Source organism: Aphelocoma coerulescens, chromosome 24 (genome assembly GCF_041296385.1).
Source record: "Aphelocoma coerulescens isolate FSJ_1873_10779 chromosome 24, UR_Acoe_1.0, whole genome shotgun sequence".
NCBI classification, from domain to species: domain Eukaryota; kingdom Metazoa; phylum Chordata; class Aves; order Passeriformes; family Corvidae; genus Aphelocoma; species Aphelocoma coerulescens.
In genome coordinates, this window is record NC_091037.1 from 4,372,167 (window position 1) to 4,392,879 (window position 20,713).

Genomic DNA, 20,713 nt, shown 5'->3' on the forward strand with positions numbered 1-20,713 from the left:
CGGGAGCCGAGGCGCCGGGCAGCGCTGGAGCCGCTGCCATGACAACCCCGGGGATGCTGCCGGCCGGGGCCGGGGTGCTGCCGCCGCCCCCCCGCGCCCTCCCCGCCCCGCGGCGCGCCTGAGCTGCAGCCGGAGCAGCGCCGGCCCCGCGGGGGCTCCGGGACCCTCTGGGCGCAGCCGAGGAGCATCGGGGACATCGCCTGCAGCTCCGCGGGGAAGTTTCGATCTTGCGACAGAACCGGGATTTTTGGGAGCTTTATTGTTTTTGGTTTTTTTTTAATATATTTTTTCTATTTTTTTTTTAAATTCTCCTTTCCCCCTATGATTTAAACAAAAGCGCAAGAGCCGGAAAACAGCCCAGCCCCGGCCCGCTGTTCCCCCCGGTGCCGATGCCGCCCTCCCCTTCCTTTCACAGACACTCACGTTTCCTCCGTGGGTTATAAACTTTTGATGCCAGATCTCCGCAGCGCCTGCCCAGCTGCAGCTGAAAGTAGCGTCTCCAGCAGCCACACATCTGTGACCTTCATCTCGTGCTCCGCACCTTCTCTCCTCCTCTTCCTCCTCCTCCCCCCGGCCCTCCCGTCCTCCTCCCTCGCCCGAGGACAGCGGGACTCCCTCCGATGCCGCTCGGCAGGCTCAGCGCTCGCAGCCAGCCTTGCCGGGGGCTCTCCTGATCTCCGTGGAGCTCCGCAGCGCTCGCCCCGGTGGTTTTGCTCCCCCCCATCCCTCCTCTCCACCCACCCCTTCCCCCTTTTCGCCTTGTCGGGTGTGTTTTTTGCCTGTTGGAAAAGTCCCCGCTGCCCAGGATGGGGGTCGGTGGGTGCTTGGCCCTGCCCTGGAGGTGCCTGGTCGTCCTCTGTCTCAGGCTGCTCTTCCTTGTGCCCGCAGGAGTGCCCGTGCGCAGCGGAGATGCCACCTTCCCCAAAGCCATGGACAACGTGACAGTGCGGCAAGGGGAGAGCGCCACGCTCAGGTAGGAGCAGCTGCACTGGGGCCTTGGGGGGCTGGGGGGGTCCTGCTTGCGGCTTTTGGGGGATGCTCTGTGGCCGGCGGGGCTGCCGGAGGCTCCTAGGACCAACTGGAGACTTTGCACGTGTCCCAGGGGCTTGTCGCCATCGTGGCAGGGGACGGTCCGGATGGCAGCTCGTCCCCGTCGTGGTGGGGTCACCCCGTTGGAGCGGTTTTGGAGGGACGGACGTGCCGGTGCTTTTCGGGCTGCAGCGCGGGGCTGGCAACCTCCTGGGGGGGCTGCGGGCGCCAGACAAGGAGCCAGCACAGGGGTTTAGGTGGCAGACAGTGAGTTAGTGCTGCCTGACACTCCCAAAGTTGTGCCTGCGTGGGAGGGGAGGGGGGTCCGTGCTCCTGGCACCGGTGCCAGCCTGCACTGCCAGCGGCTTTCCAGGGCTGCGATGCCTCCGAGGTTTCAGTGCTTGCCTCGATCGCTTTATAGTCTCCGCACGAATCCGTTAATATCAAATCAATCTTTTACTCCAGGGGTGCATCTTATGAATTCTGATGGATGCTTTCCCTCACATTGTTTGCTGTAGGAGAAACACAGGCGGCTGATATGCAGATGGGTCACTCCTGTGCTTCACAACACAGCCGAGCACCCCTTTCATTCCCTGAACGAGTTACAGGTGTACGCGGTGCATTGCCCAGGTAGCGCAGCAGCTCTCCACCGGCATCGCAGCAGCGGGGCCAGATGAGCAGGGAGCAGCCCAGCCTTTTTTTTTGGAGGGCAGTGGGGAGGCAGTCCGTGCCTGGGGCTTTCGGTCGTGCTCTGCGTGCTTCAGGCAGCCCCGGGAGGACCTGAGCCCGTTAATCCGGGAGCCGTGGGACTTGGGGAAGGAGCCTGGGGATGGTGGGACGTGAGCATGGAGCAAGAGAGCCCGGAGGAGTTTGTCTGCTTTCCCTGCGCCGGTGAGCAGCGTGTGCCCCCCACCCGAGGCTGGCTGCTCCCTCGCTCAGACCTGGAGGAACAGGGCTGCAGCAGAGAGCGGCTGCTCTTCCCAAAGCCAGGCTCGGGCATGGCACAGGCAGAGCCTGTCGCGCTCTCCGTGAGCAGCCGAGCCGGCGCCGGGCTGGGGAGCTGGTGCCGCTTTGAGCAGAGGGTGCTGTGCTCACCTGGGTGGTCGGGCAGGTTTTCCGTGCCTGAGGCGGGCTTTGTAGGGGGAAGTGTTTGGTGGTTGTGGGAATCAGGCTCTGGCTGGAGGCTCGGTGGGTTCCGTGCTGCTGAGGGAGGCGGTGGTTGCCTGTCTGCCCTCTTCCCGTCACGGCCACTGCCAGACTTTGGGATGCTGCCTGTGCCAGGCACGTCCCTGTTCCTCAGTCCCTGCCAGGGACCTGCTGGGACACGCTTGTAATCGCCCCGTGTACCTGGGGGCTGTGGCACAGCTGGAGAGCAGAGGGCTCTGTCTCCTTGTGCTCTTCCTAATTGAACTGCAATGATGATTAACCTGAGCTGTGTGAGCAAGGCAGTTTAAAGAAGGACAATCCCCCAGAGAGGTGCCTTTGGCCCTGGTGCTCTTTTCCTCGCTGTTGGAATTTGTCTCCGTGGTGAAGTGTGGGCTTTGGGGCTCTCGGAGGCGATGCTGGTGGTGGTCAGGGCAGGATGGGTGCCTGTGCCTGCTCCCCGGGGAGCCCCTGCAAGTCCAGCCGAGCCTGCTGCCAGCAGAGGGCTGACTTGGATCTCCTTTTTTATTTTTTTTCTCTCTTTTTTTTTTTTTTTTTTTTTTTTTTTTTTAATTTCTATGCTTCTGGCCTCTTTTCTGTGCTGTTTGTGAAGCAGCCCCGGAGTGGTGGGAGATTTTAGCCTTCCCATAAGAAACTCTGCATCCCCCAAGTACTGACACTTAGAGGAAGCCCCTGCCCCAAAAGCACCTGGTTTTACCCAAGTCCCCCCTTGGCATCTGCTCCTGCCCAGGCTCTCCAGCGCATCTTTTCCATTCTTTTACCCCCTCCCTTCTCCTCAAGTCCAGCTTTCCCCTGCTGCAGGCAGGTTTCTGCCTCCAGCTCCCGTTTGTTCCGAGTCTGCTCCACCTTTTTTGCACTCCTGTTTCCCAGTGGTCCTTCTCTTCCCTCCTCTCCCTGTTTCCCTGCTGCTGCCCCTCTGCAGCCTTGGGGTAGCAAGAAGTTTTCCATCTTCCCTTGGGATCTGGAGGTGGGCAGGGAATTGCACGTAGCAAGCCAAAGAGGTGGCATCAGTGGTGGGCTGAAGGCAAGAGGACAAAGGTGGAACATCTTGAGGATGGGGCTGATGTTTATTTGCAGGCTGTGCTTTCCTATGCAGAGACAGGCAGGAAAAGTGCCCTGGGAAAACCTTCCCAGTGAGTGGTGTTATTGCTCAATGGTGTTTTCTCCTGTCACCCACAACAGGAGGAGGTGGTGGGGTCCTCTGCTGTCCTCCCCACAAATGGCACTTTTCTTGGGGCTCAAACCAAGGAGTTGGGCTTGGAAAAACTGAGAGCAGTAATTCCAGTGTGTAACTCTTGCAGAATTAGCCCCAATCCTGCTGGTCTGGATGACCAGGTCCTCTCCCTCATCCTGGTCTTGACATGGGCTGAGCCCGCACTTCTCCCTGGCTCTGGCAGGTTTGGTGGAAGCTCTTTACTTTCCAAGATCAGCTCTTTAACCACCCCTTGCATTGCAGAGAGGAGCTGGGAGAGAGAGCAGACCCGTGTGAGTGTGGTGGAGGAAACCTGGAGGCTTTTCAGGCTGCTTGTGGGTTTCCTGTATTGGATTTTGGGGGCTTCCATTTCCAGCTCTCCACCCTTTTTCCGAGGGAGGCTCAGCATAATCCTTGCAGAAACTCAGGCTCCATCTACAGGCAACTTGCAGGTCATCTTAGATCAGCAACAAATAATTTCTGTTTTAAGCAGAGATTGTTGGTAATTCACTCCTTTTTATTGTAAGAGCAAACAATTCCCATAATACCGGGGCACCTTTTTTCTCCAGGGAACTGAAGGCAGTATGGAAATTCTCTGTGTAGTGTTAAAAATAAAACCAAACTCCCTCTTCCCTGACTCAGGAACACAACACTCAGGTGTTGAGTAGCACCAGTAACTCATGTTACTCACCAGTTTGGGACCCGAAACAGACCAAGGAGCACACTGGTAACCCACAGGGAGGTTGGAGATGGTCACTTTTTCATGTCCCAGCTGAGATTTGATGTGGAAACAAGGATGAAGTTCCTGCTTTTGGGAAGAGTGCCATTCAGTCTCGGCTGCTCGCTGGATGCATGCCCTGGGGTTGCTGTGGGGGCATCGCTGGCAGGCCATGGTTGGCCATCCTGATGGGTTGATCCTGCCTGGAAACTTTGGTTGGGCTTTATGCCAGCAGCACCGCAGGGGTGGAAGCATCTCCATTGCTGGTGCATGAGCCAGGGGGGAAACTGTGGCAAATATTCCCACGGTGTTAAAATGGGGATGGAAATGGGATCGTCCCACTGTGCCTCTGGCAAACCGACCTTTACAGCAGCCATCAGTACAGTTCATAAAGACATAAACCACCAGCTGCTCAGAACTTCAAGGCTTTATAGTTTTATCTGTATTTAAGAAATATTGTCTTTTTTTTTTTTAAGGGAGAGAGTGTGTTTTAAAGGTTGGAGGGATTAGCTGGGAGATGGGGTGTGCTGAGTTTTCTCCATGGCTGTCACCGCAGAGACACCAGGACTTGAGGAAGTCCCTCTGTTGCTCTCGGCCTCAGTTTCCCCATCTGTAAAATGACCCAACAGCAGTGGTTTGTCAGTGATGATTAGAAGAATGGGTGCTCATAGGTGATGCTGAGGCAGGTATAACTAGGCTTTTTTCCAAACTAAATAATACAGAGCTGCTTTATCTCTGTGTCTAAGGGCAAATTTTCAAGTCAAATCCCCTGGGCTTGTCTGCTTCTGGTGAACCCATGGCCTCCCCCACTGCCTGTGCATGAAGGAGACCAAGAAGTCAGGATCGCTTTGCTCATTCGCATCCAAGACTCCATGCCTGGCTCTATTCTGTCAATTAGCGAGTGTGAGAACAATTCCAATTAAAAATAAAAAGCCCGAATAAAACATCACGAGATGCTGTTCTTCCATTTATTTTTGCAATTATAGTTTTAATTATTTCTGACAATGCTGCTTTGATTCTTCTTTTTTTCTTTTGGTGTAATAACCTACCGCAGTCTATTTTCCAGCACACGACGAGACCTCAGTAAAACACAACCAGCAGGAGCAGGCGGTAGGACCACAGTTTCCAGGCATAGGTCTGGGAAGTCAGGAAATCACATTTTTTGGCCTCTTTTTCAGTCAAACCACTGATATTCCGTGTACCTACCTGCTAATGGGGGTTGTGACACTCACCTGCCGCCCTGCAACAGCAGCCACGGACCCGGCAGAGAAAAGAAGCGTTATTGCAGCCACGTCTCTGCTGTTAAATCCTTGCTGGGGAGCAGGAAGAGAGTCACTGCTCTTTGTGTGCCAATGCTAAAAGCGTGGGGATTAGCGCAGAGCAGATTAGCGAGGACTTGCTCCATTGCTGCCCCTTCCTTCCCGCCCTCTCCTCCCCAAAAAGTTTTCTGGAGCAGCTAAATATATACCTGCCGTTTCCAAGGTAGAGCTCGCTGCGTGGCGGAGCTGTAATTGGCGACTCAGGGAAATTACAGCCATGGATTCTGGCATTTGGATCCTCCTGGCTGGCATAATAATTTCTCCCTCGGTAGCTGGTATTTAACTTGTCTTATCTGCTCCTGATAGTTGTAATTACAGTGCCCGCTAATTTCTCTGTAATATTGCAGCCGCTGGAAGAGTGGTTGGAGAAAGGTCAGGGGGCTGAAGGAGGGCTCCTTCCTCCCCAGCCCACTGCACCAATGATGCTGCCAAAATACGGATGCTGAACCCGTGGAGCTGGTACCCCATGTCCCTGGCTGTGCCCCTTCCCACCTTGGTGGGGCTGGAGCAACCTCACATCCCGCTCCCCTATGCTGTTGTCCTTGTTGGCATGAGGGAAGGACGTGCTGGAGATAGGTTTAAGTCCTGGTGTCCTTTGCTGTGGCATGAGTGTTGGTCTGCAGCTCATGTCAGGGCTGGCTGGTTGTGTGAGGTCACTGCTCGGGTTGTGCGGTGACAGGCTGGCTGTCCCTGATGTTGGTTGCTCCTGGGTTGGTTGTTCCTCAGGCTGGTTGTCCCTGAGGCTGATGTTCCTTGTGGTTTGTTGTCCTTAAGGTTGGTTGTCCCTGAGGCTTGTTGTCCCTGATGTTGGTTGTTCCTGGTTTTGTTGTCCCTGCAGTTGGTTGTCCCTGAGGTTGGTGTTGCTTGTTGTTCGTTGTCCCTGAGGCTGGTTGTTCCTGGGTTGATTGTCCCTGATGTTGGCTGTCCCCAAGGCTGGTTGTTCCTGGGTTGATTGTCCCTGCGGCTGGTTGTTCCTGGGTTGATTGTCCCTCATGTTGGTTGTCCCTGAGGCTGGTGTTCCCTGTGATTCATTGTCCCTGAGGCTGGTTGTCCCCAACACTGGTTGTCCCCAACACTGGTTGTCCCTGTTCCACGGCCCTGCTGTGCAAGGGGAAGATTTGAGTCTGGCTTTGAGGAGACTCAGGGCTGGCTTTGGGGAGTTCCCCTTCAGCCAGAAAGGCTCTGGCTGCTGCCTGTGCCAACCCCTCTCCTGCTGAGCCAGCACCAGGCAGGTTTTACGTGGGTGTTGGGCTGGACTTGGCGTCAGGGAGCTGGGGAGTCCTGCTGACACGGGTTGGAACCAAAACACCAGGGGTTTGCTTCAGAAAATGCTGGTTTTAAGAGCACAGTGAGCTGGTGGGGCTCTGCAGAGGGAGGAGGAGACCCTCACTGTCACCTCTCCCAGGGCCAGAATTCAAGCCCTGGGAAGGTCCACTTGTCTAGCAAAAAACCCACCCCCCACAGGAAGTTTTTAAGCTCCACTAGGCAGAAATAGTTCCAAGTGGAGATATTTACCTCCTGGGGATGAGACTGAACTGTTGGTAATCCTTGCGCTATAGGGTACAGAGATCTTTTTGCAAGGATAATAAACTCCCTGGTAATAGCTGTCCTTCCCCTGGATCACGCACACTCCTCCAGGAGCTCAGTGCTTTGTTTCTGGAACAGGATTAGGTGTTAAGGCTGCAAAACGAAACGGGGGCACAGTGGCTGTCTTTCACATTCCCGCTTTCCAAAGAGTTTCTCTGTTCCCTTGACTGCTCGCACAGTTTGCCTCCTCCTTGCATTCCTCAGCCCTGAACCACGGATGCTTTTTACAACAGCTGGACATATTGTTTTAAGTGATAATCTTTAGATACTGCAGCCTAGCAGACAGTTCATAAGAAATATCTGATTCGGTGACTATCACTTCTTCCTCTGTCCTTGTGAGCAGCCTTTGAGGGTTAGCATGTGCTGCTTTTTCTTCCTTTTTTTTTTTTTTAATGAGAAAAATAATTTCCCCACAGCCCCTGTCAACAGTTTTTAGCCTGTAATGGGTTGTTTACTGCAGGTTGGATTTGATATGTAGGTCTTGTCTTTCCTGACAGAACCCTTCAAGGTCGGCTCTTCAATGCAAAACACATTTTATATTTCTGTTTTCCTATGAATATTTCCCAAGATTTGCTTAAAATGAGTTGTTTCCATGACTATGCTCACTTGACGGACTTGTTCCTTGGGATACAAATGGGTCTCCAAGTCTGTTTCTCTGTGGAGGGGGAGGATAATGAGAACAACATCTGTTGTGGTGTAAGCTGTAAATTTAAGATATTTTTTCTCATCCTGTAAAAGATCAGCAAATTGTGCTGATGCTGATGAGTTACTTTGTGCCATCTCCAGTGCTGGTGGGTTCAGAGTGGGGACATGTCACTTAAGGACATGTCACACATCTTGCTTTTGCTTCTCTTGGTGTGCCAAGGCTTGTGTGTGGTGTCGCCTCCAGGCTGGAGCTGGAGAGGAGAGGAGTGGGAGTCCAGGAGGGAGAAAGTGGAAGAAAAGAAAGAAAATTTAGGAGGAGGGAAAGAAAAATGTCAGGTGGAAGAAGGGAGTGGGGAAAGGGAAAACCAGGGCATTGGAAAGGGAGCACCAAAGAAAAATCCACAGCTGGTAACTCCCAGTGTGTGAAGTTCAGCGTTGTGGGACGAGCTCTGAAATTAGAGCCCGGCAGCCAGCACAGAAATGTGGGGGGATTTGGCTTAAGCCAGCTGGTACCCGAGTTCCAGTGGGATAGTGCATCCCCTCACCTCCTGTTTTTTCTATTTTCCCTGTGTGTGTGCATGTCTGTGTGTATATATATATATTTATATAAAAATCTAACAAATTTCTAACCCATATAAATCCAATTACCCATGTTTTGCCTGCAGGGAGCGAGGGAGATTAATGTTTGGTATTTTGGCAGGAATGTAAAAAGAAATAGGTGGTAATAACAATGAAGGCTCATAAAAAGGAACCGATAGTCCTGTCTGCGCCCGGAACCCGGCCGTAATTCTCCTGGGGATTTGTCAGCAGAGTGCCCTGCTCCTGTGGAGGGGCAGGAAAGAGCCAGGAGTGCTTCCTGGGCACTTGAGCATCCATCCTGCCAGTGAAGGTTCCATTAATGTGATAATAATAGAGGCTGATAAAGAGAAATGGTTTATACTCCCAGGGCACCTTCCTGTGACAGATCCTGCTCTGTGTCAGGGCTCGTAGGAGCCACGGGAGCGTGCTGCTCTAATCCCTGTTTCACTGAGAGGCGAGTCCCGGGAAAGGAGGATGAACATGGAAGGAGAGGAGGGAGCTGAGCTCTTCTCCACCCTCTGTGATGAATCCGTGGTGGTGCTGGTCCCTGCCGATCTGGCTTGGAGTGACATGGCCTGGAGAGTGGAATGGAGTTTCAGGCAGAAGTTGGGAGAGCCAAAGTTGTGCTCTCATCAGTTTTTCTCCACTCTGAGCCCTTTCCTGCAGTCTCTTCCCTTCCCTAGCATGACCCCAGGCACCTGAGATGCCTTTTCCTGCAGCTCTCACTCACAGGACAGCTTTTTTGGATGATCAGGAGTCACTGCAAGGCTGTTCCCATCTCCTCATGTCACTGCTTGGCCTTGTCCCCTCGTGCCCGTGGCCTGTCCCGTGTGGTGCCTGCTGTCAAGAGGCTGCTGTGGCAGAGTGCCATCGAGTCACGGCTTTCTCTGCACGCTGCATGTGTGCCCTGGGGTTGCTGTGTAGGCATTGCTGGCAGGTCATGGTTGGCTCTCCCGATGGCTTGATCCTTGGTTGGGTTTTATCCCAGCCTCATCACAGTGGTGGAAGCATCTCCACTGACGGGCTGCAGGCACTTGAGCTGGAGGTGCCTACCAGGCACCTCCACTCCCTCAGCTTCAACACTTGGGAGCCAGTCACTCATCATCCTCCCCTGACAGCCTCCCTCTGGTGCCTGGGTGAGCTTCCCTCTGCTCTTGCTGTCCCCTGTGTTGCTGGTGGCACCTGCGCTGCTCCTGAGCTGTCACCCATGGTTGTGTATTAATCACGGTTCAGATATTGTCTCCCTACAGTGGGTTCTGCCTTCTCTGAAGGCTTTGCATCAGGCTCCTTGCTCTCCGTTTATTACCACCACCGATTTTACAACCCACTTTATCAGATGACTTTTTTTTCCCTTTCTTAAAGAGCATAACCCATGAGCAACTCATCATTTCCGAGAGAGGGAGAGTGCCGTTAGCGGGAGAGCAGGGCTCCATGCTCGTACCTGAAATGAGGAGCCTGCTTTACCGTGGTGTTGCATTTAATTCAATCAAGGCAGTTAAAGCCAAGATTTAAAGTCCTTTGTGTGATCACAGGAGTTGCTGTGATGCGGCAGCAGGTAGAAGGAAAGATTGAGCCCATTTCCGAGGAGACTCGGAGTAACTGTTGGAAGCAGCCAGGCCTGGGGCTGACTGCGGCAGCGGCCACGGTGGGAAGCTGTTAGCATTCACAGCGCGTCCCATCTCTGTCTCCGTCACCCTCCCTGCTCCTGCTCCTTATCCCCCATATATTCCTTTAAGTAGAATTGATTAGTTTGCCTTTTTTTTTTTTTTTAATTGGGGGGACGGTTGGTTTTAATTAATATTCTTAACTGTATGATAATTGCGCTGACTGGTCCCATTGCTGTCTGAGTCACCCTCTCCTCCCTTGTTCTTGCGGGAAGGCTCTTTGGACTTAATTAAAGTTAGGGATCCAGGGCTAGTGGGAACAGCAGGAGTCTTGCAGGGTTTTTGATGAAATGATTGCTGTGGGGGAAGTGGCTATTTCCTACCCAGAGCCGTGGATTGTGATGCTGAGACAGTGTTACGACTGTCTGGTTTGACCACCTGCTTTCCACAGGCTGCTGCATCTCCTCCTGCATTTCATACCCTGAGCCCACAAACCTCTCCTGGACACCCCAGCCCTCATTTTGGGGTGAGAGGAGCCCAATTTCATGGTGTTTCCTCTGCTTAGAGACATCTTCTCCTTCAGGGAGTGTGTCTTGGAGCAACACCGGCTGAGATCCCCATGCCCATCACCTCTGGGGTCTTGCAGGTGGTGGTGGGGAATTTTGGAGGGATAATGGAAAAGCTGCATGGACTCAGCAGCTCTTTTCCATTTCTGGTTTCAGCGCAGGTGCTCGCAGGCAGCACTGCCACCAGAGCTCAAATGCAGCCAAAGCGAGAGCTTAACAAGCTCCGAGAGCTGTCCAGAAAGTTATCCTGACACCAAGTGACAGACTCTCAATTGATATCCTCTGGAGACTTTAAACTCACTTCTGCGAGGTTTCCAAAGCTGGTTTTGTCTCATACCTGAAGAATCCTTTATCTGCCACGATGCCTCCCCTGCCTCGTCTCATTGCTCTTGACGTTTCTTTGTTGCCTGCTGCAGCCCGGGTAAACTCCACTGCAAAACTATTTAAGAGGGGTTTCTCTCATCCTTTGCTCTGCTCTCTTGATGGAGTTCTGGTATAAATCGCCTGGGCTGATGCTGTTCTTGCTTGGCTCTGCAGGGAAGTGGCTGGAGCGATGTCAGGACTGCTGCTGCTCATCCCAGAGGGCAGGGAATGCTCCAGACCCCTCGGGAAGGGCAAATATAGTGGTTGGTGTGGAAAAGGGAGAGAAAGTATTGTAGGAGATCACTCACCTTCCACCCTGGCAAAGCTGAGGGGCAAACAAGCAAAATCATTTGTGATCAGCTAGAAAGGACAAGAAGCTGTGCCACAGCCAGCAGAGATTTGTCAAGGAGAAATTGTGTCAGACGAATCGAATCTCGTCTGTACCACGGACTAAGGAGCCTGGTGGGCAGAGGGGAAGCAGGAGGTGCCTCAGATGGTGACCCAGGCAAGGCTGGAGCGGGTTGGAAACCTGAGGTCGGAATCCCTGTCTAGGATGGCTGTAGGGAAGCAGGCTGGGAGCTGTAAGGTACTCCCCTGCTTCTGAGACCCAGCCCAGTCTAAAATCCTTTCCCAGCTGGCAGGAAAAGCCACCTTTGCAGTACTTTCAGGCTGCAGCTGGCTGGTAACATCCTGCTGGATGGAACAGAGGGCTTGGGGAACTGTCTTTATGTCCTGAATCTCCTTGTGCAGGAGTGTGCCTGTTCTTAGCATCATTGTGCTGCAGGACTGGCATTTGGGGATGCCGCCAAGGACTCTGGATGTTTCTGAAGTGGACACGTGCAATCACTGGTGTTTTGTCCTAGACACCATCCTTTGGTGCCCTGAGTGGGAAGGTCCACGATGGGGTGTATTGATTTTCCTTCCATGCAATGGGGCTTTCCAGCCCACTGCAGGATGGCTGCTGGTCTCATCCTGCTGCCTCCTGCTGCCTTTTCCTGTGGTTTTCCCAAGCAGCAGCACTTTTCCTCCTCTCCTGGCTGTGGGTGTGGTGCTCCAGCACCCATCACAGAGCCAGCCAACCCTGGACCCCTTCCCCAATCACCTCAGACCCATTGTGTACAAGACAAGCTTTTAAGAGGCAGCTGGGGCCTGCCCAGACTCTATAACTGAGGTTGGACACTCTCAGGGGTGCAGTTGAGACATTTTCCTTGATTTTGCTTTTATTGCCCAGTAAATCAGCAGCAGGACCAGCCCGTCTGTGGGAAGCAGCTCCCTGCACTGAAAGGTGCTCTCCCTGCTCCATCTCGCTCCTAGCCCACCTCTCCAAGCGGGGAGCCTTCCTTCAGCCCCTGACCATTTTTGGGTGGCCAAAACCAGGTGGTCCTGGCCACAGGCTCTCTCTGGGAAGAAGCCCTGACATCTGCTCAGCCTCACTCTCCCATGCTTTGTCCTGCAATTGCTGAGCTTGCAGCTGTTTTCAAGACTGATGCTGCACTTAGCAGGGTGCTGCCAAACCGATGGAGTCCAGCAGGTTATTTCCCTTCAGAAGCCATTTATCTTCTCCCTTTCAGATGCCAGGCTTCTGTCTCTCATCTCTGGTGTTATCTCTCACATGGGAAGGAGCTCAGTCTTCCCAATCCTCCCAAATCTCTGGTGCTGGGCATGGGGTCAGACCCCATCCTGGGGAGGAGTGGCAGCTCTGGAGGCAGGTACCACGGGCGAGGGCGTGGCAGGGCTCTATTGATTCCTTTCCCATTATTGTTTAGGGAAGTTTGCTCCAAACTTCAGCTTCTTGTGCATGTCTTCTCCAGCTGGATGACGCTGCCCTGTGGGCTGGTGGGATTCCAGAAGATGCCAGGCTGGGGTTTGAAAGTTTTAGTCCAGCAGGGAATTGACAACTTGTCTTTCTTTTTGGGGGGTTGCATGGGCTGAGAGGAAAGCTGAGATGCAAAATGTCAGATGGGAGGTTTAGGAGTGCCTTGGGCTCTGCCACCACCTCTTGCTTGACCTCACTTCACCTGAGGCGCCAAATTTCCTGACTTTTTGTTGCTTTGAGGGACTCTGAACCTTGCATGCTGCCAAACACTTTGGAAACTCCCATCCAAAAGTTTCCTATGGGAACAACACTCTTTCTCATTAAACACTAACTTAATAGAACAGGAGAATACTGTGTGATGGATATTAAAGTTTAACAACTGTGTATATCTATTACCTTGCTGCTAAATCTTTATATGCCTTAAATAATCAATTGATATTTAATTAGCATACAGTACTATTACTGCCTTCCTAAATCTATAATGATAAACCAAGTTACAAGTTATTGGACGTTAATTACTATCTGATGATTAGAAACAGCAAGACATTTACCAGTCTCATCCCGGATATAATCCAGCGTGTCCATGCACACTGCTGAGCAGAGCCACGCTCCCTGTCTCTTAATAATCAATGGCTGTTCAACATGCAATATTTGTCTAATTAGCACTAAATTAAATCCTCATTGACAACACTTCAGGGTAAGAGATCTGCATCAAATATGATGGATTAGACACGGAAGGGCTGTTATTGTAAGCAGGAGATGTGCGTGTCACTTGCTTTGCTTGTCATGGCTGGCACATGGCTCCCTGTGACTGTCAGCCCGCTCCTGGGGGGACGGTGATGGAGCGGTGCCTGGATGTTGGATTGACAGTCCTGGAGACCCTGGGTCTCTCTTTAATCGAGCTGTAGACATGAGCAGCTCTTCCCAGCACCCTCCTCTGCTGCCAATCCCCTCTCACCCATGGATGTCCAAGTGCCTCCACCGGCAGGGTGGGTTTGGGTGGGAGCAGGGCTTTCTGTGCCAGGGCTTTCTCTGCTGGCAGAAGGCACATCAGCTACCGTGGGCAGATGTTTCTTCTGCATTTTGTGCTTCCAGCAAACTTTTTTGGGAGTCTGTGTAGCCTCTGTTTGGGCAATAAGGGTCAGGGAGATGAGAGAATCCCAGAATGGTTTGGGTTGGAAGGGACCTTAAAGCTCATCTCATGTCCCATGGGCAGGGACACCTTCCACTATCCCAGCCTGCTCCAGCATGGCCTTGGACACTTCTGGGGATGGGCCATCCCCAACACAAGATGTTTGAGCCATGAGCTCACATCAGGGACGCTGGGGGAATTCGGAGGGATGTGGGGTGAGAGCGGTCCCGTATTCTGGCGTTGCAGGGAGGAGCTCCCTCGGGAGCTGCCGTCTCGCACACGGCAGCCCCGCGCCGCACTTTGTCAGCATCCATGGAAGCTGTTTTGCGAGAGCAGCGGGAAGGATTGCACAGCCGCCGGCTCCTTGCGAGACTCAGCCTGTCCTTCACACTCAGCGTGGATGTAATTAACTGTGCTGATGGGATGTTATGCCAACAGCAAAGCAGAAAACACCAGAAATGAGTCAGGAGCGATAGCGGGGCTGTTCAGCGCGGAGAGGCGGGAAGTGGCAGCCAGGCGTGCGGCTCGGCTCGTGTCCTGCCACACGGCAGGAGCGGGAGCACCAACCTGCAGCCTCCCTGCCTCCGACCGAGGGCAGGGCCTGGCTCTGGAGAGGAGCAGTGGAGCACTGAGAGCCTCGGTCAGCATCTGCCCCGGCTTTGCTGTGCCATTCAGGGGAGACACGCAGTCCCTGGGAGATGCTCCTCTCCCTGGATGTGTGATGGATGTGTAACTTCAGCTCTCAGTTCCCTCCTTTCAATCCTTTGCAAGGAATCACTCTCCTTGCTATGTCAGGGATGTTTCTCAGCACTGGTTTTCCTGTCTCTTCAGGGTTTTACAGATGGTGAAACCTCCTGAAGCCTGAGCAGCTCCTTGGCTCCTCAGAGGTCTCTCTCTGCCCCCCCAAAAGTGCAGAACCCCACTGGCTGGGAGGTCTCCTGCACTCAGCAGGAGCTGGGATGAGAAAGAGGAAAAATTAAAAAAAAAAAAGACTTCCAATTAGCAATTGAAATTGTTCTTAAAAGAATTTGCCTATTCTGCAAGGAATGTTTAGTAATTGATAGCAATTTCTAGCAATTAAATACAAATTAATTCGTGCTACCGAGAAGCAGTTTATTTATGGCTCTGTATTTATGGGCACTCCCTCTCCTTAAAACTATCATCGTTGCTTTTGATAAGTAATTAGAGTTTACTGAATAATTTCCCAATGTAGGTATGAATTTTAAATAATTTTTAATGCCATGCAAGTGTTCCATTGTATTGCTGAGTGAGGGATCATCATTATTTATATCATAGTAGGGCCTGGAGGCTGGGACAGGCACTGTGCGAGTGTATAGCACAGAGATACTCCCTGCCCAGAACAGCTTGCAGAGAGTTTTATGTTAGCAGCAGGATCGTGAATATGCTTCTCCAAGAAATAAAAGTTATTTGGAGTTGTTTGCACCTGTGTACAGCACCAGGATGCAAACCTGTTTCTCCTTCCTCTTGATTAGGGGGAGATAGTAATTCCTTAGTACTGATAGTAATGGTTAATCACTTAGAAGAGGAAGGAGAAAACCCAGACCATGAGGGGGTGAACAAAACCCATGTATTTTTATGATTAGTTAACTATGTTTTGGGTTATTTGAGCAACCTGGGATGGTGGAAGGTGTCCCTGCCCATGGCAGGGCTTGGAACAAGATGAGCTTTAAGGTCCCTTCCCAACCCAAACCATTCTGGGATTTTATGTTTTGAAGTGCCTTTTATTTGCTTTGTGGCTTTTCTGAGACGATCTTAGATCATGGCTGCAAACTTTTAACCGTGTTCCTACAGCTCTGCACACACAGTTCAGCTCTTAACAAGGTGAGATCTTCGTGCAATCCCATTTCCAGGACTGGCAGAGTTGAACGGAGAGGGAAAAGCAACAAGTGGGTGGGAGGTGACAGTGTGACACCAGACATGGAGAGAGCTCTGGCCAGGGGAGTTGGTTTCAGGAAAGCTGTGTCCCCCAAGCACCTCCCGTCAGGTGTGTGACTCCCCTCAAAGCATCCAGTGGATGCTCGGTGTGGCAGGACTCTTGTCAGGGATGGTGTGGGAGGGAGAGATGTCTGCTGGTGCCTGATTTACAGATGGGGAAGTCATCTTACAAATGTTGGAAGCAGGAGTTGGCCAGGCTGGAGGGAAGTGCTAATTAAAGCACATGGTGACAGCATCCATGCGAGGTGGATCCTGGAGAGAGGGAGAAAGCCAAGCCCGGAGAGCAGACACCGCGTTCAGAAGGGAGCCTGGGAGCTGGCAGCAGCATCTGGGCTTGCAGTGCCAGGCAGGAGTACACTCCAAAGCACAGACTTTGTGCCCTAAATATCTTTTAGGGGTTCTGAGGTGAGTGTTGCTTTTATGGAGGGTTAAACTCGAGCCTGGGAACCTTGGAGAATTAAATAGCCCACAGTGTTAATGTGTGGGGACAGCTGTGGGATTTACCACATGCACTTGTGTTGTAGCTGATGTGCCCATGGGCTGTTTGGAACTTTGAGGCTTCTTGGGTCCTTTGGAGCATCACAGAGGTGCCCAACCCCATTGCTGCTCCTGTCCCCTTTGTCACCTGCGGGTAGCAGGGTCGGCCTCCACCTCTGATTCAAAGTCTGTGCTGATCCTGCCTGTGGCAGCACAGCCTGTTCTGGCTCATTTCTGCCTTCATTACTGAGCTTGATTAAACGATACTTGTACAGCCAAGGGTTGGGAAAACACACAAAGGGACTTTTCTACTCATCTGAGGCACTTGGATACCGTGGAGACAGATGCTGAAGGGAAAGGGAGACGTGGTTTGACATTGTGGTGGCGGTAATGAGGTGTAACCCATTAGGGCAGTGTCCTTCTGGGATCCAGGTGCCCCCAAGACAGGGAAAGGGTTCAGACAGAGCCCCAGGACATGGGAAAGGCTCCCTCTGAAGAAGGAAAGAGTGAACTAGGAGTTGTCCTGTCTGAGGGACTGGGTGCCCTGGCTTTTGTAGAGGGTGGGGATGGGAGAATATGGTGGTGACTGTTTTGGCATCAGGTTCTCACGTCTGTATCTTGTTTTATAGAGTCTGTGTGTGCAGCCAGAGATATTATTGAGCTGCATTTAACCAGCACCTCCTGGGCTGTGCAGCTGCTGAAGCATCACGGGACATGAGCAGAGCATGGGGTGATGCTAAGAAAGGAGATGACTCCTGTCACCTCTCCGTGAACCCTAAAGCAGGATGTGGTCTCCCAGGTCAGTTCAAGCTTGTCTTTGGAGGTGGGGAAAGGCTGTAGCAGAAGGTGGCAACTCTTATTACAGGGCAGCAATAGGTGAGTTTGGCCAGCCCTGAGGATGCCAGGTCTGGGACAGTCCATAGGGTCCACCCTGAGTGCTGGTGTGAGGCAGATGGCTCAGCAAAGACAGGCCCAGGAGTGACTTCTGAGGATGAAGAACAACTTCAAACCAGCAGGCTCATGGCCTTGAACTCTCCTGCTCTGGCCAGTCTTCCCTTAGATTTCTCAGCCCAATTATTTTTGTGCCGTCCTTCCCATGCTGGAGGAGTGTGGAGCTTTCCTCCCTGCCCATCCGCAAACCTCGTCGCGTGCTTCATTTAAACGTTTTCCTTTTACCCGTTCCCTGCTGCTGTGAGGGTCTGGGGCACGATGGTGGCTTTCATCCCTCCTTCCCTGTGATGATTCAGAGCTGGTGGCTTTTGGCCTCTGCACTACGGGTCTCTGGTTTGTTAGATGCTGTTGTGAGCTGGTTTCTGGTGCTCTGGTATGTGGAGGAGAGATGCTGGGGACTCTTCTGAGTTAATGAACTGCCAGAGTGCGAGCGGTGACACTCAGTGACACACCGGGTCCCTTTGGGAGGTGTGTGCCACCCCCTGCTCTCACCCTGTGATCTGAACGTGCTGGCACCGGGCTGGTGTCTGGACTCAGAGATCTTAGGAGATGGTCAAGGCTTTTAACTGTGGGCTCTGGTGGCCCCGCTCTCCCTTCCAGCAGCTCCAAGAGCTGGTGTGATTAACTGCACATCCCCAAAGCCACTGCCTCTGTGAAGCTTCAGGGCCCTGCCAGTGCTTCTGACTGCTCCAGCGCCCTGTGAGTCTCCAGACAGGGGTCAGCGAGGCAGCTGCTGTCAGAGGAGCTCAAAGGCTCCAGGTTGGAGAGGCAGGAGCACTTCCCCACCCTTGGATAGAGGACTGAAGCACCCGCAGACTCGGAGGGGTGTAAACAGGGCTTGGGCTCTCAGGACCCACGCCGTCACAGAATGTTTGTGCTCAGCTCAGCAGGGCAGGGCTGTGGTAGGTGCCAAAATCACCATGTGATGAGAGAAATGACGGCGATGGCTTTGCTGAGGACAGTGGCCTTGGGGGAGGTGGGTGCAGGGAAGGAGCTGAGCCACCCTAATCCTTTCTGGAATGATCACAGTTAAACTCCCGCAGCAGGATTGCTCACCAGTGATTCATCAGCCTGAGCATTAGGGCGGTTCTCCCTTGCTGTCTGCAGAAATAACACTTGGGAACAGGGGAGGGGGTTGTGTCATCCCCAGGGAGATTTGGGTGGCTCTGAAGTGTCACCACATGGATAACCGACCAAAGCTGGGCGGTTGAGAGGAGGAGATTTGCAGGCTGGAGGCAAGGGTGCTGCTGCCATGGTGGCTCTTTGGGGTCTCACTGACCCTGTGCGCACAAGGGATGCCCCAGCCATGGGTGGACACTCAGGTTTGGGGTGCAGAGGTGCCTGTCTGTGGCTGAAATGAGATTTTGCATTTTGGAGCAGAGAGCTTGAACCTTCTGTTGCTCGACCACAAGCAGCACCTGAATCACACAAAACCCAGGCAGAGTGAGTTGGGCAGGTCAAAGCCTCCCTGCCTTTATTGCCTCTTCCTGGCAGCAGCCCGACCCTCTGCCAAATAAAAATTCCACGCACGGAGCCGGTTAAAAACATCAATTAGCTCTAAAACAATTATTATTTTTTTTGAAATGCCATTTTATATATGCAATAACACAACACAATAATCCTGGGTTATTTAACAGAGCATTTACCATGAAAACAGTCATTACTCTTTAAACGCTGCTGACTGTACAAGGCTCTTAACATTAAACGGCAAGTGAGGCAGAAGTCTTGCCATCAAAAATGCCACATTCTCCTGAATGTATTAAAAACGCTGGCACTGGGAAGCTCACTGCCTCACTGAGTGCCTTTTCCCATGCTGGGAAAGCTCTTGAGACGTTGGGGGCAGCTCATGGAGCATGGGAGCATCGTCCAAATTTTGGTTGGTTTAGGTGTAGGTGTTTGTTGGAGGGGATTAGATGGGTTCAGCCCAACTTCACTATACCCCCATGCCTTCCCTGTGCCCCCATCCCTCTCTTTTTCAGCCTCAGTTGTGCCAGAGCAGGTTCAGGTTGGACATCAGAAGGATTTTTTTCACAGAAAGGGTAGTTAGACATTGGAAGGGACTGCTCAGGGAGGTATTGGGGTCCCCATCCCTGGAGGTGTTCAGGGGAGGGCCGGACGTGGCACTCAGTGCTCCGGGCTGGGTGACAAGGTGGGGATCGGTCACAGGTTGGACTCGATCTGAGAGGTCCTTTCCAGCCTCAATGGTTCTGTGGTCCTGCACCATCCTGATCTCCAGGGGTAGCAGCCGGATTTGTTATCTAGCTTAAACCCAGTGGATTTAGCAGGTTTAATAGGCTCGATAGGGCCTATCATAATGCACTGATAAAGATGGTTTTGGCTGCTAAGTCAATAATGAATTTAGTAGCAGCTTCTGCATTTCCCCCCTTTTGTGGTTCAAGGGAATTGTGCTGGATGTATATTATTTGCTTATTTATTAGACCTCTTCTAGCTACCTGGCATGAGCCCGAGGGAGCAGATGGAAATACCATTCTCAGGCTACCAAAAGCCTTTGGTTTAAGCAAAATAGTTGTGTTTAAAGATTAATTTAAGATGCTTTAAAAATTGAGCAGGCCATTCATTTTTAATATTGATTGATATTATTATAAAAGATTCAGCTGCAACTCTTCTCACCAGGACCTCTCTTGGCGCGCAGACAGCGCGTTTGTCTGCGAGGGACGTGGCTTAGTTATTTTTAATCTTTGATACTTGTTCTTGTGAAATTTATGGGAAGCATCGTCTCGTGTCTGGCACATCAGAGCATCCCAGGCAGGAGCTGGGAGGGCCTGGGGAGGAGGTGAAGTTGGATGAATGGCTGGTGGGGGTTGGAGCCCATGTCTCTGCTGGAAGAAGGGAAGAGCTTGGTACATCTTATTCCAGCAGCATCGTAGGACTGGGAGCAAATCTTCCATTAAACTGGAAGGAGCTGTGGTACAGTAAATGCTGGGAACCTGAATAGGCAGAAAATAAAATCTGCCCAAACAGCCAGGACATTTCGTTGTGCTTCTTAGAAAACCTCCCATAGCTGTTTTTATTATTAAACATTTTTTAAAGTGGAAGTGGAAATGAAACCCTGGCAGAGCGCCCGAGTGTGGGCACCTCCTTTGCATTGGCATCCTTTGATAGTGTTTTGTTGGCAAACTGGGGACACAAGGCAGGCACCCCAGCCCTGGAGGAGCTGAGTTTGATGATGAGGAATAATTCTCCAAATTGCATTTATTTCACAGGCGTGAAAGGTCACAAAGTGAAGGGAAACAAGAACTGTATTCAATTAGACAATTCGATCAAAATAAATCTGTCAAGGTGGCATTCCTGCTGAGGAATCAATTGACTTGGAAAATGAAGGCAGCTGCTGCTGCCATTATTGTTGTTGTTGTTGTTATTATTATTATTATTATTTTTATTATTTTAAATTAGCTCCAGTACCTGCCACAAGTACCTGAGCTGGAGTTGCTCACATCATCTATCACTCTTATTAGATATTAATACGTCCTCCTCCGCCTCGCATTTAGTGCCCTGTTATTGGTCAAGTGGCCCCCGAGTGCCTCCTGGGAGGCTGATGGGAATGATTAGTAGTGAGAAGGGATGGCCAGGATTTTTTTTTTTAATTTCTTTTTT

The 20,713-nt window shown here is 51.9% G+C and overlaps 1 protein-coding gene across 6 annotated transcripts in view; it reads left to right on the plus strand.

Moving 5' to 3' along the window:
- The first annotated feature begins 426 nt into the window (after window positions 1-426).
- The window catches only part of OPCML (opioid binding protein/cell adhesion molecule like), a 109,182-nt gene continuing 88,895 nt past the window's right edge, over window positions 427-20,713 (plus strand). For 4 of the 6 annotated variants that reach the window (XR_011146583.1, XM_068994783.1, XM_068994786.1 and 1 more), the window contains exon 1: window positions 427-973. Coding sequence is in view for 5 of the 6 variants with exons in the window: in XM_068994783.1 (XP_068850884.1) it covers window positions 807-973 (167 nt within the window). In the remaining variant the exon portion in view is untranslated. Of the gene's footprint in view, window positions 974-1,547; window positions 1,921-20,713 lie in introns of all 6 variants that reach the window. The other 2 variants (XM_068994789.1, XM_068994788.1) reach the window with 2 other exon arrangements.